Source organism: Rhea pennata, chromosome 2, assembly GCF_028389875.1.
Source record: "Rhea pennata isolate bPtePen1 chromosome 2, bPtePen1.pri, whole genome shotgun sequence".
In the NCBI taxonomy this organism is placed as follows: domain Eukaryota; kingdom Metazoa; phylum Chordata; class Aves; order Rheiformes; family Rheidae; genus Rhea; species Rhea pennata.
In genome coordinates this window covers 8,088,300-8,114,247 of record NC_084664.1, presented here as the reverse complement: position 1 = coordinate 8,114,247, position 25,948 = coordinate 8,088,300, and the positions used below count along the sequence as shown (strand labels likewise).

The 25,948-nt window shown below is 37.1% G+C and overlaps 1 protein-coding gene across 14 annotated transcripts in view; it reads left to right on the top strand.

Annotated features, from left to right (window-relative positions):
- KMT2C (lysine methyltransferase 2C) overlaps window positions 1–25,948 on the top strand; it is a 201,785-nt gene that overhangs the window by 28,963 nt on the left and 146,874 nt on the right. For all 14 annotated transcript variants that reach the window (XM_062568808.1, XM_062568817.1, XM_062568814.1 and 11 more), the window contains exon 2: window positions 23,003–23,091. In XM_062568808.1, the coding sequence (XP_062424792.1) occupies window positions 23,003–23,091 (89 nt within the window). The remainder of the gene's footprint in view (window positions 1–23,002; window positions 23,092–25,948) is intronic.

Sequence of the window (25,948 nt, the reverse complement as noted above, 5' to 3'; positions counted from 1 at the left end):
TAATATTGACAAAGATCAAGGCTAGCAAGTTATCCACTGAGGGGGGAGGTGTATAGGATCTTCAGACGACTCCTTCCCCTGCCACCTGCCATCCAGAATTGATTCTCTGTATGTGCATTGAAGTCTCTTGACAACGGAAATCGTGAACGAGTCTCTTAGAGAAATGAAACTTTTATAAACCACTGAAGGCTACATAATTGGATGTTCATTATTTACAGTTCAGGATTTGAATACAGGACTGGAAATGAAGGTTAGTGTTGTTAAAGATCAGCCTTTAGGTGTGAAAATAATTTGGTCAATATGATGACCTCTGTCTTCTGAGCTTGTGGTTCAGAGACATTTTGTAACATAATATGCAGAAATTATCTGTTTCACAGTAACAGCTGTACTGGGTCAGAGCAAAGATCCAAATGTCCTGGCATCATGTTTCTTGCAGTAGTTGGTAGCAGATGCTTAGGAAGGAAAGTAAGAAGAGAGTAATTCTGGAATGGTACTTCCCTGAGCTACTAATTGTTGAAGGTTGCAAAAGAACTGTGGGATTTCTGCAGTCGAGGGTGGTATGCCTGTGTTAAATCCACTGAGCTTTACGAATCTTCTGTGAACATATCCAGCCTCCCCTTGGTCCCATGTAAACTTTGAGCGTGCTCAGCATGGAGTACCACAGTTTAACTCTGTGAGCGAAGAACAGCTCCCTTTTGTTTGGGGTTTTCTTGAACCATCCTCCTACAGGCATCAATATTGTTTAGCGGGTGTTTGAAGAGATGGTGAATAGTTGTTACGTAGATACCACCTTTTCAGTATCTGTTATGTTTTTAATCATTAAGAAAATGGGAGGATGGAGAGGGGCAAACAACATGCAGTATACTCTTAAAAGAGGTGCACAAGTGTCAAAGATGTAGTGAAATTTTACTTAAATTGAAAAACTTGTGGATGAGGGCGTATGGGGGGGGAGAGAGGATTGCTTTTTGAAGACATCTAATTTGGACTGTTAAAAATAATGAAGTTTTCTTGTGATCCTTTGGGTTGTAAGTATCTTCAATTCTTTGCAGCTTATAGAAAGTATGGGATATTATTTTCTCATGTTAGATGTCTTTATTATGTAGGTTCGGTTTTGCTTCATTCTTTTAGTTTCAGAACATTCATATCTGGATGATGAACTTAATCTATACCTGGCATAAACTGACTTAATTATTCTGCTTATTATATTTGCTGTTAAGATTGGTTATCAGTGAGTTTAGATTTCACAGTTGATCATTCTAATGTCAGTGGATATAAAGATTTTTTTTTTTTTAATGGCTGTATTAACAGATTAGCGTTGTTAACCATAGCTGCTGCAGTGTGCATTCGTTAGTCTGTCCTTGAGGGTACTGTACTGGCCAGTTTGAGGACTGAATGCCAAGGTGGCTATATGGTAACTGCAGCAACATTTCAGTATCAAACAGAGCATGTTGCGTGCAAACCCGTGTTAAAACATAGTTAAGGCATTCCCTGTTTTGCATTAAGTAGAGTCAAGACCATGCTTTGTCTCAGACCTTCCGTTATATTTCACTGTGTGTTTTGAACTAGCTTTCTTGCTCATGAGACTGTGATCATTCCGCCCCTCCCCCCCCCCAAACCTCAGCCTTATTCAGACCTTTCTCGAAAACGCTCTTCATTCATTTGGCTTTCCATTATTAATCTGTTCTCGTACATTGGCAGGTGATTAAATGTGAGTAAATGAAAATACTCTGCTTTCATTTATAATATACTGATACAAAGATAATGTGAAATACGAAGTTCCCATTGTTGACAGTGGGTCTCTTTGTTTTTCTGCTCCCCTCTCTCTTAACTATTGAAGACTGTTGTCATTTTTTGTTGCATTTAATTAGTAAGCTAGTGTCTTACAGTAGAGAACTAGCCTAAATTAACAAACTAAATTAACAAAATCAAAAGGATTTAGTTATGCTCACTAAGATGAACCTCGTTATCTTTTCTGTAAGTAGGGAAAAAATGAGTTCTTTAGGGTTGTATTTTTTTGTAAAACATGGAGCTTCGTATGCTTCAAGCTCATTTAGGTAGTCTTGATACCATCTATAGAAAATCTAAACTTATTGGAAACATCATCTAGTTAGTTCAAACCCTATGATCAGCTTAAATGACTGGAGAGAGACAACTGAGTTCATGTGGTCATTAGAATTTGAGCAAACGAAGATGTTATTTCTGAATCAACATGCTGTAGAAGAAGGGATATTAAATGCTATGTAGGTTCTTAGAGCTGGGGTTTCTTTTGACACTCTGTGAAAGCAGATGATTTGGCACTTGGAACTCCTGTGGGTAGGAGATGTTTATAAAAAAAAAAAAAATAAAACAAAATGTATATGTGGCAGTGGTAGGGGAGGTGTTGGTTCTGAAAACATCTGAGATGCTGGAAAGTGTGTCCTCAGTGGGAAAGAGAAATTGCAAAACTGGCACTAAGTAGAGATTGGCTTCTTACGCATCTGTGGCCATATTTAGGAAAGGAGCAACACTCAGAACTAAATTACTGGAGAAGTGAGAGGCTAAAGGGACTGAAAATAAAGGAAATTATTCTTACCTAGCTTGTTCGTTTGAATTTGGTCCAGAATGATAGTATGTGAAAGTTGCTGTCTCCACACTAGCTGCTTGTGTGAAGTGAGTCTTGAGGTGGTTTTCAAAATGTGAATACTCTTTTAACTTGAAGCTCTACATCTGCTGTAGACCTTGCTAGCTTCTGCTTACAAGTAAAAAGATGAACAGTTATGAATAAAAATTCCTTTCAACATGCCAGTCCAGTCTGGAAAGGGCAGATCCAACACTGGATGGAACAAAGTGCATGGTACTTGTACTGTGTGTGGTGCTGGGGGAAACTTCTGTTTTCTAGTATATTTTGCAAACAGTTGTGTGTATAATTAAAACAAACAATAGTCAGTTTAAAAAAAAAAAAAGCACATTTCAAGGAAGTTATAAAAGAGCCTGCTTTTTTTATTGGCAAATAATGATGTGGTAATACAACTCATTACAATATTTGCACTTATGTGGCATTTTTGGTTTATTGTGATTTTGTTGAAGGACAACAGATCACGTAAATAAATAAGTTCATTTTTTTTAGTATTCAAATAATACTTCGAAGGAGATAGCCAGGAAGAGTGCTTCCAAAGATTTTGGTGCAGTTTAACTCCCCTTCCCCAGCTCCTTTTCTTTTTTCATTTTTTTCTTTTAGAAGTGATTCTTTTTATTACACCCATCAAGACTCATTTTGTAAGACTTACTTTTCTTATTTTGGCAAAATGGTTGATCAGTGTAACTGGCAAGGAACCGATGTGGAACAACAAAGAACTTTTGTTTAGCTAGAAATTTTATTTGAGGCCGTCTTGGAGCACTTGGTGGAATAGAGTAGAAACTTGCTCTTTGTATAAGAAGGGCCATTCAAGTTAAGTTGCACGTTTTCCTCCCCCAAATTAGCATACCAGAATACTTTATTGCAGTGTGTTTAGAATACTTTATACAAGAAATAACAGTAAGTTGAAGATTGCTAACTGAGGATCTGTAATGATGCCAACTGGCTTTTTTTTTTCCTTTTTTTTTTCTGTATGAAAGCTTTGTATACATAACAGGATGAGTCATCACTGGAGAGTTCTGAAAGTCTTTGGCATCCTGAAGAATCCTTTTGTATGGCTGGGCCACTCAAACAATATTTTTGTCATGAAACTGTGCTTTAAGAAGTATTGGAATAACTGGGAGTTTTAGGAAAGGATTTTCTAATGTCACTTAAATCTTGGATTTATATTATTTTTTTAAAATATTTTGGTATTACTGGGATTCTTAAAGCTTTCTGAGTAATATTTTAAGTCTCTAAATAGTTTGTTGGCCATAGTGCTTTTTTCTTTTTTTTTTTTTTTTTTTAAAAGGTTGTGACTGGTGACTTTGGACATATTACCTTTTAATGTACATTGATAAATTTGTTTTAAAAAGCGCTTAACAAGAGCTTGACTATGTTTTCTTAGTTCCACGAAAACAACTGCTGGTGCTTTAATGCAAGTATTGAAAATCTGGTTGTAGGAGAATACTGGAACTCACTTTGCTTTGCTGAAACATGGCACTATTCGAAATGTGTCGCTGCTTAGCTGAGTCACACTTACTTTAAGTACATTTGCTTTTGATACAGTTATGTAGAAGAACTGGCTGGCCTTGGTATTTTCTATTGCTCCTCTTTAGAAATGAATAACTAACAAAAGATTAAGGCCTTTTTGTGTGTGCTAAAAACATCAGTAGTTACTATACTTACAACAACTGCTTGATAAATGGACGTAGGAAGCTGCTGACTTAATATTTAAGACTTGACTTGTGAACTTCAGTTACAGTTGTTCAGAAGTAACACATCAGGCCACCAGTGTATTTTGCAAATGATTTTTTTTTCTCTAATAAAGTGAATGAGGAAACTTGATTCATATAATGTTAAAGTGTGTGCTAGCTAGCAGAGATTGAGCTTTGTGGTTGGTGAAATAGGGCAGCAAACTTACTTTTGTCTGAGATTTCTCAGGAGTGTTTGAAAATTTTCAGGATTTTTCTGTGATTAGTTCCTCAACAGTACATTTTGTAAAGTGTGCTGTAATCACTTTAAAAAAATCAAAGCCATTGATAGGAACTTTTTTGTAAATTTGAATAGTGTTGATTTTTTTTAGGTATTTAATTTCACAATTTTAATTTTTATTACATTGTTATGTCAACTTGAATAAGAAATTTATGGGCGAGAGAATTTGATAGAATGGTTTAGTCTTCAGAACATACCATTTTTCATCCAGAAAAAAACAAAACTGCTTTCATAATCATTTACAGTTTTTCAGGCTTTTTATTACAGTTTTCAGAATAGTACTGGTAACAGATGGGTTTTCAGAGAGTCCTTGAAAAAGTGCATAGGTTACTTAGCACTCCACGTGCAAGTGTGATAGCTCTGAGTCACAGTCTTGGACTTGTGGATTTTTATTCACATGTTTATTTTACTGTGCACATTCAGTGCTGAGCATTTAAGCAGTTCCTTCATTTGATTTGGAAGTAGAGCAACAGAAATCTACTTCAGATAGCTAATGAAGTTGCCATTTAGTGATAGTTTTTGCTTAAGCTTAAAATTCATTCAGTGGCATCAGTGAGTGAGCTTTTTAATGGTAGCACTATTTCTGTTTGTGTTTTATTTTATTTTTAATTTGATGCACTCATGCTGTGTGTTACCAGCTTAGTATTGCTGTACAATAAATAAACTGTTGTAACATGCTCATACAAGGTGAGTCTGTACTGACCGAAACCTTTGTTTTTGTTTTCTAAGGTAAATTAAACTTCAGCTTTTGATTTCATCATTCAAAGAGGTAGATTCTCAACAGATCTGAAAATTGGCATGTAGATTTGAATACAACAAAACAAAATATTGAGGTGTGCTTCTCTGTATTCAGACAAGTAAAAATTGTTGGTATATTTTTACTTTTATGTTTGCCTTGCATCTTTTCAAAGCTGTTAAAGGGAGGAGCTCTGGTTATTCTGAAATATTGTGCTCCTTCAACAAAACATTATTGCCAGCTGTTCAGATGCAGAGTGTTTCCCCTAGGGTCACTCAGTCACATTACCTTTACTCTAGGATCCACATGCAAAGAAGAAGGAGTATTTGTTGCTCTGTGAGGTGACTTTGCATGCTTGTTTTGCAGCTTGTAGGTCAGAACACTGGACCTGAAAGTTTTGGATCTCTGGAGTTTTCTCACAGATCTTGAGAATTAGGTATCTTAGAAGATCCTTTTTTGAATATTCTGAAGGCCACAGAATTGAATGTCATTTCTTAGTAAGCTTGAGGTAAAGAACAAAGTCTGTTGTTAAAGCAAAACAAAGGAATATGCAGAAGAAAAGGTGGTGATTAGGAGTTACAGAAAGTATACCAGCACATCTCTTCTGATTATGAAATAACTTCTGATGAACTGCTCTCCGGTAATTTATGTACCCGTATATTGCTAGTAATGGAAATCTGCAAGTTAGCTTTATATTTACAGGACATTTAAGGCCATAATAGCAGAGATGTTTTCTGCTTGCAGTACAGACTTCAGCACTCACCCTGTATCGCAACTGCTCATTTCTGTTCCTTGGCCAGTGCCCCTGCTCATGCCTGCATGAGGAGCCATGGTGGGAACCCAGTTGTGACCATATGACCTCTCTTTGAAGAGAGTATGTGTTGCTTAAATGGTACTTTTCCTGAATGTATGACCCTTGCCAGAGTCTTCTGTGAACCTTTTGGTTGGCTCTGTCCTAACTTTTGGAAATGTTAGATATAAAACTATCCTTTGTACTTAAAAGATTCTTATACTAAAATCATGAAGTTTACAGAAGCAGTGCTTTTTAAGAGGAAGAGGTCTCATCAATAGCAGTTGGTTTATTATTTTTTTTTAAGTTAAAGTCTTTATATTTTTTAGCTTTGAAATCAGTGTTTCCTTTCATTTTGTGTGGTACAGTCTAAAATTGGTGAGTATAGGTTTTTATCATTAAATTTCTAGCAACAATCCTGTTAACTAGAAAACAATCTTCTATGAATTTAACTTTTTAAAGTAGTTTGAGGTTTAAAATAATTCAGATATGCAGAAGAGAATGCATATCATTAGCATCGTTACTGTGTTGGTAGCATGCAGTTAGTTATCAGATAGTTTCTACTAGATCTACATTGATGTTACTTTCCAGTAAGTTACACAAATTCTACAAGTCAGGACATGCTACATCTAGGCTACGTATGACATCAAAGTTCACATTTTGAAATGAATAATATTCAAAATTACCTTGGTACTTTTGAAAAGTTCAGCTCTAGGAACCCAGCTTTTGGCTTGCTTTGTGAGAATTCAGTGCATGGTCTGCAAAAAATACTAGTAAAAGACTGTCCAAGATAATGGGTGTCTAAAGAAATTTTGTTGTGATTGTTAGTGTTGTGTATCATCTATTTAGCTCAGCGATAAGAAAACAAATGTCAGTAATGTATGTATTTTGCTTATGATACTTGCAGCACAGTTTACGAAATGATAGATGCGGGTTCTCTGTACGTGTTTTGTGGAAATTGCACTCAAAAAATCAATACAAATTGAACCACTCTTCCAGTGTGTTTGAAATTGCTTGTATCCGAGAAACAAGGAACAAAACCTGTCTAAAATACTGGGGCTGGATAGAAATAGTTAATGGCAGACTGTAGGGATTAGTGTTGGATTCAGCCTTACTGGTCTTAATGAGCTGGAAGGAGGCGGAAACAGCAAGCTAATGATATTGACAGGCAGTATTGAAGTAAATGGATTTGTCAACATAAGGAGAGCGAAAATGGAAAGGAACATAGGTTGGGAGAATACAAAATACAGAAAAAGGAGAGGGAGATTTCCCCTCCTTCTCCAACAGATAAAACGACCAATATTGAGTTAGGATTTCAAGACACTTCACTGATGAGAATGAGAACCTTGGAATAAAGTAATTCTGCAAGTGGACAGCAGATAAATGGATTTTTTTTTTGCAGATTTTATTTTAATTATCTCAGAAACATGTTGTGAAGATAAATGCATTACAATTTACAGTTCAACTAGACTTTCTGTTGATAAGAACAATAGAGGTGTCCACAAGATAATAACGCCTTCAGACAATAGTTAATGCTCACACCTAAATTTAAATAAAATATTGCATGGAAAAAACTTAAAAATGTGATGTTGGTGGTAGTTAAAAGTTGAACATAAAGCTAGCACCTTCTCATTCGAAAAAAAATCAACTTCTGTTTTATGCTGTAGACAATGGGGTAACAGTTGTGCCTTTTAGGCCAAGAATTTTTATGTATTCTAGGAGCTCTAAAGATAGAATTATAATGAAAGAAGAAAGAAAGGTATTTTCATAAAATACTATTGCCTATAAACAGTCTTTCTGTTTGAGAGCAGATGAAAACATGTAACAGTCATCAGCATTTTAAATACATAAAATAAATAAAAATATCCACTCTTGAACTGCCCCAAATGTAACCTCAGCTGTTACACAGACACTGACATAGAGACTAGACTAGCAGCATTTACCAGCTGTGTGTAAGAGCTACACTGCACGTAAAGGGATTTCACATTTTATTATGTGGGAGGGATGATGTCAGTTTGGTTGATTATGCCCCTTTCAAGCTGCTGTGATAATTACCTGCTTGTTACCAGAAGTGTCGAACCCATTTTCAGTTCTTGTTTGCTTTTGCTGTCATGCCCTAATTGCTACATAATTTTGTCCCTGCCAATTACTACCTTGGAGTTGAATTTTACAGTGGAAAAGTCATAAGAAGCAATGAAGTCATTGTTTTTTAGGTCTCAGAATTTCAATAGAATATTTTATTATGCTGAAAAGTACATATTTTATTGTGCCGCAAAGCATATCGCACTACATGCTACTCAGTCCTGTGAGACGAGGAGATCCCATGGTGCCCGCTGAAATCAATTGGATTTAGAAGGCACAACTTTCTGAGAAAGCAAGCCCCTTGATTACCTGATGGCTGTAGCATGTGCCTAGATAGTTAAATATGTGATATGTGGAGATGAAGAAATGTGGAGCATTGATGTGTTTTCATTTTGAAAATAAATATATTTAAATGCTACATTCTGTAGAGGCAAGAACTCTTAGGGTTTTGTTTCTCCCTTTTTTTATGTGCTATGTGAGTTTAATAATTTGTCTTTGATGTAAAAATTGGGTCACCTGATACGATTTTTTGTACAGAGTTTTCTATAAAGGTAAAATATATATAGATTTCTTTAAAAGGTATTAAGTCTAGCAGTGTTTTATATTCTGATTAAAAATATCCAATGGAATAAAATATGCAATAACTGGGTTAAGGCCTAGCTAACTGACAGATAACCATTTGCGGGGGAGTGGGGAGAATGGTGCCTGTCACTGAATTGTTTTATTTTTTTTTGGATGATTCTCCAGCGGTAAAGTCCTGTATTACTCAATATCTTAAACTATAATCTGGAGTAATAATTATTGCTGGTGGAATCTATATAGAGAATGAAGAAAATGAGGATAGAGAAGAAACAAGTGTGATTTAGATCAACTAAGCACAGTTAAACAAAATACACTTCAATGCAAAATAAAATGCATAAGAAAAGGAACGCTGACAATTTCTACAGGGTATAGGGATCTGCAATCCAGGAAGTAATAACTTCCAAGAAAGAATTTAAAGTGTGGGATGCTTTTAGGCTCTTTTTATGGCATAGGTGATACTGGCTGCTCTCTCCTTACTGTTATTCTAGTGTCCACAATTAAGACTGAACTATTGGGGGAAACTCAAAAAAAAAAAAAAAAAAAAAAAGATCAAAAGTTCTAGAAAGCTGAAGAAATTGGTTTTGCTGAGGAAGTTAAAGGTGCTCAACCTATTTAGTCTAGGGAAGGAGAGGCAGAAATAATCCAAACTCTACAAATAAGAAGTAATTTCAATACAGTGCATAAATATCTGCAGAGGAGAAAATGTTGAATATTGAAGGGTTTTCTAATGTAGCAGGACAAGGTAGGACAAAAGCCAGCAGCTGAAAGCTGAAACCAGAGAAATTCACCTAGGAAAGGAACATGGATCTGTAACAGGGAAACAAGCTGCTAAGGGTGTGGCAAAGCAAATGCCCTTCTGGAAGACAGACTTTAATCAATTACAGTTATTGTGCAATATTTATGGGTAATAGTCAATGGATAGTAATTCTGACATTGCATTCAGTGAGTCTGTGAACAATCTGACTTGAATTTTGGTAATACTTGTTAGCAGCTTTTTAGTAGCTGGTGTATTAAATGTTGGACGTCTTTCTCTGTGGCAGAAGATTCTGCTTAAATGCAATTGTTGATTGCAAAACAAAAATGTTTTCTGGGTGAAAACAGATTCTGAGGATTATGGCACTTCAGCTGTAATTATTTCATCATCTTGAAGATTCTTCAGGTACTTTGGGCAAACTTTCAGTGGGCGAAAATAAAGCAAAAAATTCGTTTTGCAGTAGAGATGCTGTAACAACAACTAATGGTTTTTGTTCTGAAATTTATATATGACCAAATTGTGAACTAGATCCTATTTTGACCTGTCATGATACTAAGATGGCACTTGGATAAATTAAGTAGCCTTAGGGCTGCTCTAAGTGACACCTGTTGCAGAGTTGCTCTTCCGGCTTTCTAATACCTGGAAGTACTTCTGAAAGGTTTGATTATGGTCGTTTTTGAGGGTACTTACGCCTCCTAAGTAGCACTAAGCTTTTACACTATAAATGTTAATTAGAAGCATATGTGTATATGTAAAGTGCAAGTGGAAATAAAATTATAAATATCTATGGAGCTGTCATTCCAGAATGTCTGTGCTCAGAAAAGATTAAGTAAATATACAAATTATCTTGTTATCAGTCAGCATCAGTATCATTTTTAATGATCTTCATTACTATTTTTCTGGTAGCGTCTGAAAAAAGTTACGAAGCTAGTGATTCAGGTTGTAATGCTTTAAGTTAGCATGCCTCACATTGTCAGTGAAAGAAGCTGTCACTCTCGTTACTCCCTGTCCTCCTCCTCTAGCTACTCTTCCCTGTCACTGCACTTTTCCCTTGCTGATACCAGGACAAACATCTGTGGACATCATGTGAATGAAATCAAATAACAGTCTGGATGAAAATTAGCTGTGCTTTGCTGGGTATGCATTCAATTTGATGTTAATTCTTAAACTTTATTTTTAACATTATTCTTCTGTCTTCAAGTCAGTCTTGTTTGAATCTTGAATAATTTGGCATTTTCCCCATACTTGAACAGAAACTCTGGAAACTAATTACTTCTTACCTTAAAAACACATTTCCCTATCTGCTAAAATTGAAGAAGTCTGGAACTGGAAATAAACTGCAGAACTTGAGGATGCTTGCAACTTGTGCAAATAAATGGAGTAGGTGTACTGCTTGTGTGTCCTTGAGTGATGGCCTCAAAGGAACTTGACCTGGAGGTATCATTTGGTCCTCTTGGATGACTTCCATTGTAGTAGTGGCTGTTACAATGTTCACTGGATACATGCTCCTATCATGTGACACAGATACAGTTTTGTTTATAGCTCTGACCTGTATCATATGATACAGGCTAAGCAGTAGATCGTCTTCTCCTAGCACTTCTGTCACAGCCCGAGCCTGGGGAGTGCAAAAGGGATGTTCAGATAGCAGAACTCCTCTAGCATCAAGTACCTGAAAACTCATCTGTTTTTTTGCTCTATGATTTTTTTTATTTTTGTTTGTGTTTCTTTAAATGCATTTTAAAGAAATGAAAGAGTAACAGTTTTTAAAGAAAAATATTGTGAATTTATATATCAACCTTCATTGTTAGAAGATTGGCACAGGGGGAAAAAAAGATTAATTTGCATTGCAGTGTATTTCCCAAATATAGAAAGGAGTGAAATTCTGAGAATACTACTGTACAGCCATAAATCCTTATCCTAAATAAGATGATAATTTAACATTCCCCTGAACAAAAAAAATAGAAGTTCTTTATTGTAATAATCTGGGTGTTATTTTTAACCTATTTGTGATTGTCAGAAGGCAAACTAGTGTCTCGAAGTTAGAAGAATCCTCTTCAGGGACACAGAAAAGTGATGGATGGTTCTGTTTAGCAGAATGCAACGTTTCTGCCTTACCCATACCCCTAGAGATTGGTACCTGTTTATACTGAAGCTTTTAAATATGTTTAAAGACTTACATTAGTTGTGACTGTGCTTTGGAGTGTGCTTATTATGTTACTTCTTTTGTTGTTTATATTTCACAGTAGTGTTTTAGGAGTTTTATTTACTCTGGTGTAAAAATAGCTTCTGTGATCTGGCTTCTGGGATTTATTTCCAATTTGAAAACAATTTGGTTACAAGAAAAACATTTCATCTGATTATATATTTAGACTGATACCTATCTGATTACATTACCTATTTTCTTTTTACATCTATTTTTATTCATTTGAGGTTTTCTAAGTATTCTGGATAAGATTTAATAGATTTTTATTTAGTGAGCATGTCTTGTCTTTTTTTTCCCCTTTGGCTTTCCTAGATTTAGCAGTTTTATTGAAGAAGTAATATTTCATAATACTTGTTGACATTATTTGAAATAAAAATGCTTTTTTGTATAAGGATTACTAAAGCTGCTAACAGATGGATAAAATATGTGGTGATATGACATTATTTTTTGTTGATTTTTATGTCTAAATCCATTTCAGATTGGTAATGACAAACTGTAGTTAACATGCATAATTTTGCTTATATGTCATTCATTAATTTGGATGTTACTAAGACAAGGTTCTTGCACCAGATAATTCTACCTGATTTCTTTTAAGCTGACATCTTGCATAAAAACTGATTATTTGTTGCATTTTGGGTGCTGACAGGCCTTAACAGGTCCCAATCCTTCTAGGTGAAACTTAAATGTTAGGAGGAGCCATCAGGGAAAAGACACCCTCATTACTGATGTTGTTACATACAGTTTGTTCATCTCCTTCTGTTAACACAGAAAATCAAGTGAAATTGGAAGGTGGACACCCTGCTCAGAGCATCTTTTTGTAACATCTGAGGGACAAACAGTTTTTTATGATACTGGTGAGATAAGGGAGACTTCAAAAGCATAAGAATGAATATACTTCAAAAGCATGAGAATGAATATTTTCCATGTAATTTACAGAAAGAAAGATTTGTGTTTGTTACTAGGTCTCAAGAAACTAGCAAAATTGTTATAAGACAAAAGAGACTGAACTTTGGTAGATGGGAAAGCATGAGACGTTCTGAGTTGGCAGTGTATCTGGCTTGATTTAAGATCTGGAATCTTCTCAAAACAGTGTCGTGTCTGAGTGGGATTTAGTCTGTGTTATAGAAATTGAAATGATAGTACAGTGTTGGCATTCAGTTTTTTTGAATGTTATAGCTAAATTAGCAATGTGTAAAAGTAATGGTTAGAGCATTTTATGAGCATTGTATGTAGACTTTCTATGCGTAAAAATATATTTTGAGTAAAAACTACTGGAAATTTAGGTTACCAGGTCATTCGGTTGTTTGTATACTTGCCCCGGGTGCCTTTGGATGCCACTGTGTGCACCATACTCTGTACCAGCACTGAATATATCCAGTGACAATATTTAGTGTAGGCAGACAAATGTAATTTGAAAGAATCTTCACAATCTTACTACAGTAAGACTATTCATTAGTGGTGTTAAAATTACAAGAAAGAATCTGTTTAAAGAGACCAAAACTTCATGAAGTTCCAGTAATTAGCAGTTGTTGCTTGTGTGTGATATATCAAATTTTGTATGAGACCTTGAAATCACCACATATGACCATTAAAGTCATTAATGTGTTGTCACTTCTATTCAGAACATAGTAGCAGCCAAACCCATAGCAGATAGTTGGATAATTCTTAGTTCTGAAGGAAGAAAAGAGCTTGGTCCTGTTGTGGGTAAAAAATATTTGGTATCACTACTGTATCATGAGATGGGAAAAGTTAAAGCTTCCCATAGCGGTCATTATAGAGAAAAAAATTCTTGTATTATGATATAAATGAAATGCTTATGTTTACTAGTAAAGAAAAGACAGTGTTTCCAGTGTTCCCTGCAGTAGCATATTTTGATACAATTTTGTTTACTTTAAACAAAAGATGGAGCAGTATGGACAAATAGAGTATTGCACTCATGCAGGTGCACTCATGCAATTTTTGCAAAGGTTAGATGATCTCCATCTTTGACAATATCAGTAATGTCTCAGCTGATAGTGCTGCCATATTTAATAATCATTGCTTGTAAAAACAACATGTCAAAGCATTCAGTGGTCTTGATAGCATGATTACAGCAAATTCATCAAAGAGCATTGCGTTAACTGCTGTCTATAGGCATCATAGGATATAGTCATTAGCAAGTCTAGAGCCAGGAAAAGTAGATGGAGGTTGGAGACATGCCAATAACTCTACCTTTAGTAGCTGATGGTCCTGAATGTTTTTTTGTTTTGGCTCCAGAAAGAATTCTAAAAAATTGCAGAAGTGCTAAAATGGTGGTATGTTGTTTTGAATCAATTTGATAGTGAATACGGTTAAGTGCGTTCTTCACAAATCTGTAAAGGAAGTACTTGCTACAAAAATGCAGATATATAACTCATCACAAGGTTATAAATGCATCATTTTTCCAATATTACTTCTGAAATTAGTATGACGATTGAAGTCTGCGTGTTCTGTATTATAGAACTAAAACTATAAAGCTGCAAGCCTGTTGATTAAACTATATATCAATGAGAATGTAGTTCTTGAGAAATAAATGTTCAAAACTTACAAAGCTGAAAGAACTTGTAGCAATTCTTGATGCTGTATATTGCAGACTTAATATGACAGATATTTGATTACTCTTAATTTTAGCTCACAAATTTTTATAGATGTCTACACAGGCAGTTTGACAGTAGTAAAAAGAACCCTGAAAGCCTTTTCTGTGATTTCCCTCTTGACTATTTAGAAATGGCTGCAGTTTTGAACAGTCTGTACATGTAGGTCAGTCAACCTGGTTTCACACTTACAGCATCAAACTTGGATTTTCTCATGTAATGCTGTCACCAAAAAAAAAAAAAAAAAAAAAAAAAAGTGTCCAGAAGTACAAATTCAGTGTAGAAGCCCTAGCCTCATTTTTTCTGTCCTTGCTTGGCTACAGCTGAGCTGTGACTCTGTAGATAATGTATTGGCTTATGTGAAATACTTACTATTTTGTAACCACTATCAATAACGACCTCTCCCGTGCTGTGCTCTATCCCCATGCTCCTTCCTTCTGCCCCCTCCAGTCCTTACCAAAAGGCATAACAAGTTGAGAAGATGCCCTGCACCTAGGGAGAAATAACCCCAGGCTGGGTTACAAGCTGGGTGCTGACCTGCTGGAGAGCAGCTCTGCAGAGAAGAACCCAGGAGTGCTGGTGGATGACAAGTTGACCATGAGCCAGCAATGTGCCCTTGTGACCAGGAAGGCCAATGGTCTCCTGGGGTGCATTGGGAAGAATGTTTCCAGCAGGTCGAGGGAGGTGATCCTGCCCCTCTACTCAGCCCTGGGGAGGCCTCGTCTCGAGTCCTGTGTCCAGTTCTAGGCTCCCCAGTACAAGAGAGACATGGAGCTACTGGAGAGAGTCCAGCGTAGGGCTACGAGGATGATCAGAGGGCTGGAGCACCTGCCCTATGAGGAATGGCTGCGAGAGCTGGGCCTCTTCAGCCTGGGGAAGAGAAGACTGAGGGGGGATCTTATCAATGTGTACAAGTACCTGAAGGGAGGGTGTCAAGGGGGACGGGGACAAACTCTTTTCAGTTGTCCCAGGTGACAGGACAAGAGGCAATGGGCAAAAATTGACGCACAGGAAGTTCTGCCTGACCGTGAGGGGGAATTTCTTCCCTGTGAGAATGACAGAGCTCTGGACCAGGTTGCCCAGAGAGGCTGTGGAGTCTCCTTCTCTGGAGATACTCAAGGCCCGCCTGGATGCAACCCTGTCTAACATGCTCTCAGTGATCGTGCTTGAGCAGGGAGGTTGGACTAGATGGTCTCCAGATGTCCCTTCCAACCTTACTGATTCTATGTTGTGGTCTCGTTTATAGGGCTGTGTTTCAGCTAGGACAGGTTGATCCTCAGCTGCTCTATCTTTTACAGAAGCAGTTCTAGACTCAAACTTAACAACTGTGCAAGTGTATGAGGAACAGCAGAGAAAATACTGAAAACAGTCGCTTTGGACAGACCAGCCTCATCGCACAACACAGTTTAGCTTCCAGGTCCTGGATCTGGTGGTCTTGTGCAAAATTGAGTTCAGATTACTACAGCAATGTCTGAGAGAAATCAGTTAGTAGTTATGGCTGTTTGATTTGGGTGCATGGTTTTGATGAATATATCCTGGCAGTACATCCTAATTGCCTTTTCCCAGTCTCCCATGGAAAATAATTTTCCTGGGCACCTCCAGTATAGGTTTGAGAGCACATTTAGAACAGTGAACTAAGCAAAAACAGTTGGGATGAAGATTCAGGAAAAGCAAACTTTACATTTACTTAAAATTTATTTATTTGGCCTTTAAATTGTAGTTAAAACTGTGCAATACAATTTCTTTTTGACGTGGGATGTTTTGCCCAAAGCCTGTTTTGGGGCAGAAAAAAGAACTGCAAGAACTCTGCATGCATCATTCAGGGTTTTTTGTATTAGCTTACTTTTTATAATAGTGACTGTACTCCTGAATAAAAGCAAAAGATGCAGCCACAACATTCAGCACAAATCATCTTTGAAGGGCTCCTATTTGCATTTCTTTCAGTAGAGTAGCATATCTTTGAGAAATCTCCCTTTCAGAGGGAAGTACTGGAAATGTTTACATAAGAATCGTCTTTCATAGAGAGGAGTCTGGGTTTTTTTTGTTTTGTTTTGTTTTTTTCCTCAGACATCTCTGATCTCAAAGGCTGTAATTTTTTTTTATTATTTTCTGTGTTCAGTGCTCTTGATGCTAACTGTAAAAAATATAAAAGTGAAAGAAGTTTCAGCTCTGAACTTATTGTAGCCTTCTTGGATGAGTAATGTTGAACAAGTAAATAATGTTCTTTTAAATTATTACTGGTTAAAGACTGTTAGCTGAGAAGTTGCAATATTTTATTTTTAAACATACTGTGTCATTTTTCTTGGATGTAGTAGTTAATGAAAAGATTATGATGATTTCTTTAAACTGGAAGTATTGAGATGCACGGTTTTCTCTGATTGTTACGCAAGACTAATAGGATGTACCAAGTGTATTTTTGAGAACTCAATAATTAAATTGAAGATTGAACTAGGTTATGATCTAGAATAAGATTATAAGAAGTCCATTTATATAAATGTTAACAAAAATGTTTTGCTAAAGTGTTTCACATGAGCCATTCTCTCACTTCTCTGTATTTCTAAAAGTCAGCTTTTTTACCTTCCTCTCTCTCGTAATGTTGCTGTTGCACCTCCTTTCCATACGTCTAAGTCCTTCCACCTTTAATGCTCACACTTCTAATGTAAGAAACAAATAGGAAGAGAGTAAATGTTGAGGTCTTTTTTATAATACATGAAATAAAATCTTGTGGAGGGCAGAAGAGCAAATACAGAAAACATTTTTCACCTGTTACTGGTTGCTCAATTAAAAAAAATCTTAGATGACTTTGAAATTGGGATCGGTTTGAAACTGGAGTCAATGCAATAGTGAGTATCCCACTTTAGGCTCATTAATGGTTAGAGCTACTGAACGTAGTTTTCATTAGTTGCCTTCTACCTTGCTTCCAGAGCCGTGTTAATCATTTTATGCAGACTTAGATGTAGAATTTTCTTAACTTTTAGAAGTAGTCAAGCCTCTGCGTTGAACAGCAGAGTTCAGAGCAGGCAGGGGCAAAGGTTTCTTTACCAGTTTCTCCATGAGCTGACTCTGCTGCTTGCTGTAGTTCCCTTCACGTGAGGTTGTTAGATGAACTTCAGCTATTTGAGTATATACATTGAGTATATATATATTTGAGTATATAAAAGTATAGTTAAACTTTTACAGCCATACTTAAGATACACTCCACAGAAGTACTGGGATCATGTACTTTTGAAAACCTGTTAGAAAGATTCTTGGAAAGCCTTTAACAGCTTTCACTTGTGCAACTGTCACATGAACATTAATTTGTTACTAGCCATGCTGACTGCAGCACTAATTGAATCTTTTTATAAATCATTCCTGTACTGTCTTTCCGGGTAAGGCTGGGGACAGATGTTCTTTTAACAAGACATCTGTGGTGGTTTTGGATGGTACTGTATCCCAGATGTTACGCCTTTTTTAAGGGTATTGGCCTTGTTTTGTGTATTCAGTACCGCCGTTGTGCTCAGCGCTCTGCAAAGCAGAGGAAGAAAGATTTATTGCTGCTCTGAACAATTTAGAGGTTATGGCATTTGAGGAGGAGGATGGAGCTCTGGAGTGGTTCATACGAACACATTCTTGTAAGGCTGAAACAAAAGCAGCTGGATTAGCATGGTATTTTCCATGGGTGGTTTGAACAAATTGTCATCTGATTTTGTTGGTAGCAAATTAGAGCACTTGCAGGAACTGTTGTCTGGTGATAGCTCCTGGGTAATCATAAACTAGCAGCCTGGCAGCGATGAGGATCTTAAGGATAGTAGCGTCTTCAGCTATTCTATGTGGTTCCAGTAGTTACCAGCCTGCAGCCTTATTAGGGATGACCGACCTTGCGGAAAGAGTGACTAAGATCCAAGGTACGCTTTTGACCTGTGTTGTACTCATAAAGTTAAGATGCTGTTGCTGGCATGTATGCGTTAAAATCTGACCACTAGCAGGTGAATAGGACACATTTCCTTTTTATCTTAGGGTCTTCATCCGTGGTGCTCTCTATGCAATTTAGCAGAAGCTGATGAGGATACTTGGTGATCTTATTCTGTTAATGAAGCCAGCAAAGCCCTGGAACAACAACCTCCAGGAGGTTTTCTCCCAGTGCAAAAGGAATACCTAATGATATACAGAGCTATAGAAAAGCATGTATGTGTGCGCTAAATTTGATTAGTTGCTTACACTCAGTGAAATTATGCAATCTTTGTTTACTACAACATAAAGACAGAGGTTAATAAAAGGCATTAGCTAAGAAATCTAATTGATGACAAATTTAAGAGCAGATCACAAAGCATTTTGATAAATGACTATTTTTTTCAATAGATCTGTTCTTCAAAACATAAATAGACATTTTTTTTCCCTTCTAAATCAAACTCTGTGCTAGGAAAGAGACAAGTGAGAAAGCCAGTCACAGAAAACTTGGCAGCCATTCAGCCTGGCCGTGGAGCCTGCTGCCTATTGTCCTGGCTAATATTTATTGTTGTTTTCTTGTCATCCATAGCTCGGGCATGCCTGTACATTGTGTTCCTGGTTTGGAAGCAGTGTGGAACGTGGCTCGTCTGCGGGTGCTGTGCTTGTACAGTAGCTAGCTAATGGGCTCTTGGAGTCTACAGTGATAAAGTTTAGGATAGTGCTTAAAAACGTCTAAAGCAGAGCTGAGGTTATAATGTTCAATGTAGCAGTTGTTGCCTGGTGCTGCCTGGCTGTGTAGGAGCGAAGGATAAATATCCACGTGCTTTAGTTCCGTAACTGTTTTAAGGCAGCAAACGCTGGGGCGCTGCTACCAAGGGACGGACCTGCCGCCTCCCCGGCAGCCGTCTCCCATCTGCCCCCGCTCCTTGGGTCAGTAGAAGTGCTGCTGCTGGCTCCATGCTTCAGACACCGATCCAGGTTACAGCCAACCGGAAAAAAAGGTTTCTCGGCCTGGGTCAGTTTGCAGTTGCTGGCGCAGGAAAGGCTGGTCTGGGTGCAGGAGCGAGTGGTGGGATGGGGGAAGTGACTGGACTGCCTGTTTCAGCAGCAGCAGTAAGCTGTGGTCAAAGAACATGGAGCTATTTGCCTTGCTTTTTTTTTTTTTTTTTTTATTAAGTTTATCGTAGAAATATTTGTTACTCTCTGTTTGAGAAAGAGTATTGCCTACAAAAATCCAAAGGCTGGGTGAAACTGAAATCCAAGCTACCTAAATTTGGCCTATTTATAGTGGTATATGGGACGAGCCTTTTGCTTGAAAACTGAATGCAGCACATGAAAATGTGTATATACTTTTCCAAGAATAGTATTGCAAGGAGCGGGAAATTGCTTACAGACCAATTGCTTCCTCTCAAAAATATATGTTGCTGGTGATTTAAGACGTGCACCAGGCTGGGTATCTCAAATACATATGTTTTCACTAACTTATTTTCTGACCTGTTTTGCCACCCAAAAGATTAAACCCTTTAGAAGACTTTTCAGTAAGAAAAGGTTTAGGTTTATTTATGTTAGTAGTTTCAGGTAGGAGTCAAATCCCAAGGGTAGAACAAAATTGTTTGTTTTTTTTTTTTTCCACTTTAAATAAAGGGGAGTGGAATAAGGGAATTGAAAAAGGAAAAAAAAGTTACGGGATTTGGAAGAAGAAAATTTAATGTTACGCAAGCCAGACAAAACTATTGTGCAACAATACTGTTAAATAAAAAATACTAAATTTATTTAATAAAAGTAACATGAAAATCCATTCTTACTAAGAACATCGATTGTAACAATTAGGTATACTATATGGCCTTTTCAAATTGAATTTTCTATGGAAATGCTAAATTAGAGTTACATGTACAGTGTATATCTTAGTGTTTTGCAACTTGAATTATTTTTTTCTGAACACTTTTTTTTTTTTTTTTTTTTTTTTTTTTAGTATAAAATCTCATCTGATGATTGTGAGATGAAGGTAATGAACAAAAAGAGGTTAAAGATATAATCCAGCTTTCTATCCTAATGGAGTTATTTGAATCTTGCACTGCATTGTGAAGGCTTTGGGCAGAATATTTGCAAGGGGAGAACAATGACGACACATAGTGGAGGGGGGATGGCAAGAAAGCACCAAATGTGGTTATATATTCTGCTGAAAAGGAGCAATTATGTTTAATTAGTTGAAACCTGTGATTTTCCTTGATGTTGCATAAGTTACTAAAATACAGTAGGGAATTCAAGGAGTGAATATTGCTTTTTATTTTTATTAAAAAAAAAAAGTTTAAACGTGCTTTGCGAGATACTTCAGTGCTTAACATACTAAATGTAGTTGTAATATAAAATCCAAAACTGCATGTAAATTTTTAAATTTACAGTATTTTTGGAAAGTTGTTGGGAGAGAAGTAGTCAAGGTAGGATTTAGAAAAATCCCCCTGGTCAGTGGGTTGTGTTTGGTGAAGCTTTTGTGCATTCCTGCATCAAGCGAAGCGATTAGCTACTGTAGGCTTTGCATTCTTGCCCGTTCACTCAGAGTATGGGCTGAAGCGTCGGGCTATCCTGAAGAAGTACAAGAAATGTAGTATTTAAACTTAAATGGGTTTTGGTTTTTTATTGTCTGTATTGTGTTTTGAAGCATTAAAAGTTTTTCTGGTGCGGTAGTTGAGCCATGCAGGATGAGTTTATTCTATCTAATGGGTGTGAATGATGTTCTGCTTGTGTTACTCCTTCCTCTTCATTTTGGATGGTAATTAATCTGTATTACAGTTTCGGACAGCCCCCTGAGAGAAATGGTCCTGTCCTGCTGGCCAGGATACTTGTCCGCCTTCCGTTCAGCTCGCTGTTGACTGTGCACGTGTGCAGGTGGGGTGGCACAGTGACCGAGGGGGATGCGGAACAGTTTCATTCGTAGCTCTGCAGTTCATTGTGCTTTAGATACTTGTGCAAGATCTGTTTTGGAGATCTGTTTTGGAGAACTTCCCTGGAAGCTTGTAGAGGGGCAGTTATTGAAGTGGATGCAGGTGACTTCTCCCTGTTCTCTTTTGCGATTTATACGTATGGTATACCTCCTTGTGGATAAGCAGGCAATGCCAAAAATAACCTCATATCCCTAGGGTTGCCATTGCTCCCATGTTCTTCAGCGCTCTCCCAGACCTGTTCACAGGGATGCTGAAAAGATAAAAATCCCCCTTCTCTCTCTTCTCAATTTCTTCTTTTCCCTCATTCTTTCCTTTCTAAATTGAGTGGTTTGTTTCAGGCTTTAGTTTTCATCTTATTTTAATCTTTTTCCCCCTCTCCTCTACAGACACAAAACTGCACCCAACTTGATTAGAAGGGATCATCTTGTTAGGTATTGCAAAACAGTTGTTCATGATTAGCAGGAGAACAGCAAAGCGTAGACTCAAAAGACGATAGTCTGTTCATGCTTTCTGCACATCATCATCTTTGATCCACGAGTGTCAAAGGCACGACGTGGCCATGGTATATTCCTTATCTGGTTTAGCAGATCTGGTTTTGAGGTAATCCTTTGCTAGATTTAAGTATTTTAACAGACTCTTCAAAAACAGGAAATACTGTTTTGGAATGATTTAATCACTTAAAAAAAAAAAAATCCTCAACACAGAACTAAACCCAAACCTTTCAGAGTTTTCCGTGAAAGAGGAAACGGAGTGGTTTCCTCTTGAGGGGCAAGCTGGGGGCCGCTGTGGTTGCCTGTGGCACATCCTGATTCAGGGCATGTTGGTTGGGTAAATGGTTGCCTGGGAGCTCAGGGACTCTGCAACCACTGAGATGTCCCAAACTGCTAAGAACTTATGTATTTGGAATGAGAAGCTCCCAGGGTCTCTCCAGCTTTTTGTCAGCATGCAGGTTGCCAAGTAGCCTGAAAATTTGGGAGGCAGGGTGCCAAGCTCTTGGCTCCCTTTCAAATGGGCTGCTGAACAGTGGGAATCTGGATGCTCGGGCTCTGCAGCAGCCCAGCCTCTTGGTTGCTGCAGAGCCAGTCAGAGAGAAAAGGTTGCAATTTGTGGCACAAACCTGTCTGCTTTCTGTCAGACCTTGTTTGAAATTGAAACAACTGCGAAGTATTTTGGTTTTAATGTGCTGGTACAGCTTTATGACTTTTTTCAACTTGGTAACATCTAACCATCTCTAGTCTGTAATTCATAACATTTTTTTAAATGTGTCAGAATTGTTATTTCACTAAAAATAATACATATGTTTCAATTTAATTGCTTCAGCATTATTATTATTCTCTGGAAAGTTCTTACATGGATGGTCTGAATGGCTTAGTGTCTATTTTATACTGTATGTAACTACTGGCTAGATTTTGGATTGTGTTCTCTCTAATATCTCTGTAGTTAGCCTGTATGTAATGAAAAACGTCCTACCTTAAAATCTTGCTGATTTAATTTATTAAATAATACTTAATTTATTTTTTGATCAGTAGAAGTGTGTGATTGAATTTTTCATATAATGATAATCACAGGACTTGCAGGGTCAACTGTTGATAAAAGGGTACCCTGTTGAGTTTATTACTTTAAACAGGAAAAAAGGGGAGGAAACTTGTTTTTTTATAAGGCTCATAAATCACTTTAATATTATTAATTATTCCTCAATATGAAATGATTTTAATTCTGGATAAATTTAAACTGGAAATACTTTTAAAATTTTGAAAACAGTGTTCATTTCTTATGTTTGTAGGCCTCGGAGTAGAGGAAAAACTGCAGTGGAGGATGAAGACAGTATGGATGGTTTGGAGGCAGCAGAAACAGAAAACACTGTGGAAACAGGTAATGAGAATATAGTATTGATACTATCTGATTATTATTTCTCTCTCAGAAATTAATTTAATTACACATGGGCTTGGTAGACAATAAATATTTCTTCTTTAATTTGATAGTATGAGACCTGCATTTGGACAGATGAAAAAAAGAAAAGCCTTGTGTTACTGCTTTTAGCTGGTCTAATGGGGGAGTCCTGCCTATTGCAAATATCTAATGTAAATATCTAGTATCTTCTTCTGTTTTTATAAGTCTATATTTAACTAAAGTAAACCCTGATATTTTTAGAATACCCACCAAAATACAGTATTACTTACTGGCCTGTATCTACAGTTAACTAAAGCAGATTATACTAAAGCAATAATCAGGTTAACCTAATGTTAATGCATCCTTCTGCTGCTTAAGAAACAGAAAATAAGTCTCTGTTCCTGCGTTTGTAAATATTTGTTATGATTATACCAAAATGCCTCAATTTTCAGAGGTTATCTCGTTCTACTGGACTGTTTTCTGGAGGGTCAGGCAGAGACAAGCAGATGAGTGAGCTGAAACATAAGATAAAGGCCTTGATGAAAAATTGCCATCTCTTTGCCAGGCTCATGTCTGCAGCCATTTGCCTATTCTTAACCAAGGACCAAATATAAGTAGAGGAACGAAACCTACAGATGGGATTTTGTAGGCTTGATGGATGTAAGTCTTACAAAGGTACTGAGACATAAGAGGTTACAAATTTTAATTAGGTACGTGTATATGCGTAATGACCAAAGTGGAGGAAAGCACAGATATACTAAAGAAGTTGGCTGTCAGGGGGCAGTTGCACAGGAGTGACTGAGTTAAGGCATGTGTTAGCTAGACTAAGTGGCAAGAGATGCTAAGTAAAGGAGCTGTGGAGTCCTTAAATATGAAACAAGAATCTGTGCTTAGCGTAGACTTACAGAGAGAAGTAGTAGAGGACCCCATGGGAACTATTTTTGCAGCACGTTTTGTGTTGACCACATGGGAATATGATTGCAATAGTTAAAGCTATAAAAGAGGAGGTTAAAATTCTCAAGTGGATGGAAGATGAGCTTTGATTTTATATGCTGGTCTCTTGCTTCTCACTCATCAGAAACTGAACAGTGTGGGCTGAGAAGGCTTTGTGCTCAAGGCTCCAGGCTATAGGGAGTGTCATAAGTGTTTAGTCATTACTTGCGTTGAATTTAAGCATTGTTAATAGTTCGTGGAGGGAGTCTAAGTTAAAGGTTAATACGAAAATGTTCCATCACTTTATTCTATCTGTTGTTTTGCTGCCACTGGTAATAAGCTGCTGGTCGTAGTGAACTTGAATGGTCTTGCTCAGCCTCTATAAGTAGATGATTACCAGTTATTAAAGCTGAAACTGAAAAGTTGTAGCTGATATTTGCTTGCAGAAAAGGAGTAGGGAAAAGGAAGGCTAGGCTTAACTATCTCCTGTGTTCCATTTGTTACTCTTTCCATCCTGTATGCTAGAAATAGTCCTATGAAAATTGGCGAAGGGGGAAATAAATTGTGGTTATACATACTAAGTTTTAATATATTTTTAAAGTGCTCTAAAAAAATAAAACACCAACAAAAGAAACTCCAACCAAACACCTACTGGTACACTACTGTGTAGGAAATTCAGTAAAATCTATATTGTTTTGGCTTTCCTTTTCGTTATTACCAAAGTTTTTCAGCACCCAGAGATCTGAGAATATGTTTTACTTTGGAATAGAAAGAAACATGGAGAAATATTTTTAAGACTCAAAGGAAATGTAGATAAAAGTCTTTCCATTTCCCTTCATAAAAAACATCCTCACTGTCACAGAGGACAGACTCTCATTTCTGAAGGTCTCTACAGGGAGCCACGGAGCAGTGCACTGGACATCTCCGATAGCCACAGCCCCTGCTGTGTCTGCTACAGGGAGCGAGGCAGCAATACTGCTTCAGTGCTGAGCCTGAGATGACGTTGCAGACTGTGCTCTTAAGGATTTCTGCCAGTATCTCCTCACTGCGCTTGGCCTTGTGGATGTGCCAGCTAAGGCCCACTGCATAGTATAGCTGTGCCCTTTGCTTTGTCACTAGGAAAAGAAATGTAGTAGAAACACACAGAAATACACCTGAAATCTGTATGTTAATCAAGTTGAAGTGTATTTGCCCTCCGTTGTTTGTGAGTTTTTAGTTTGACCAAAAATATTTTCATTTTGTTTTCTTGCAGATAGTGGATGTACCAACAGTTTGCTGTAGTAGTTGGCAAACCAAAACATAATATAGTAATACTACAAAATTCAGAATGAGCTGATTTGAATAGAAAAGACTTTTGATATGTGTCTTCTAACATAGTTGAAGACTCCATATTTCTAGCTTTATTTGCCATTGTCCTGGGTACTGAGAATAGTCAGGAATTCTTCTACTGTGCAGGGTTTTTTTGTTTGTTTCATGGATTTGGGGGATGTTTCTAATTTTTTTATGGAGTCTAGCATAATGGTACCTTTTTGTGAAGATTTTAATAAAATGAGAAAAAGTAATATTATTAATGTTGTATTCAGTATAATGAGCACTGCTTTTAGACAAGGGAGTAATGGAGGAATGAGAACTTTCCTCACAAGGAGAAAAGGAGGAGGTGTCCATGTAATCTCTGGAAAAAAAAGCCATATTTTCTAGCTATCAGATCCTTTGTAGGGGGAAAGCAAAGGGGAATGTAAGTACTAAACACAATTTTTATTCAAAATACTGACCAAAATGTTTTTGTCCCCATCAAAAAGAGGGGGTAGGGAAAGGCAGAAATTCTTCCTGATACGGCTGTTTAGTAATGCTAAGGCATGGCCATTTTAATTGCAGTCCAGGAAACAACTTGTTAACCTTAGCAAAA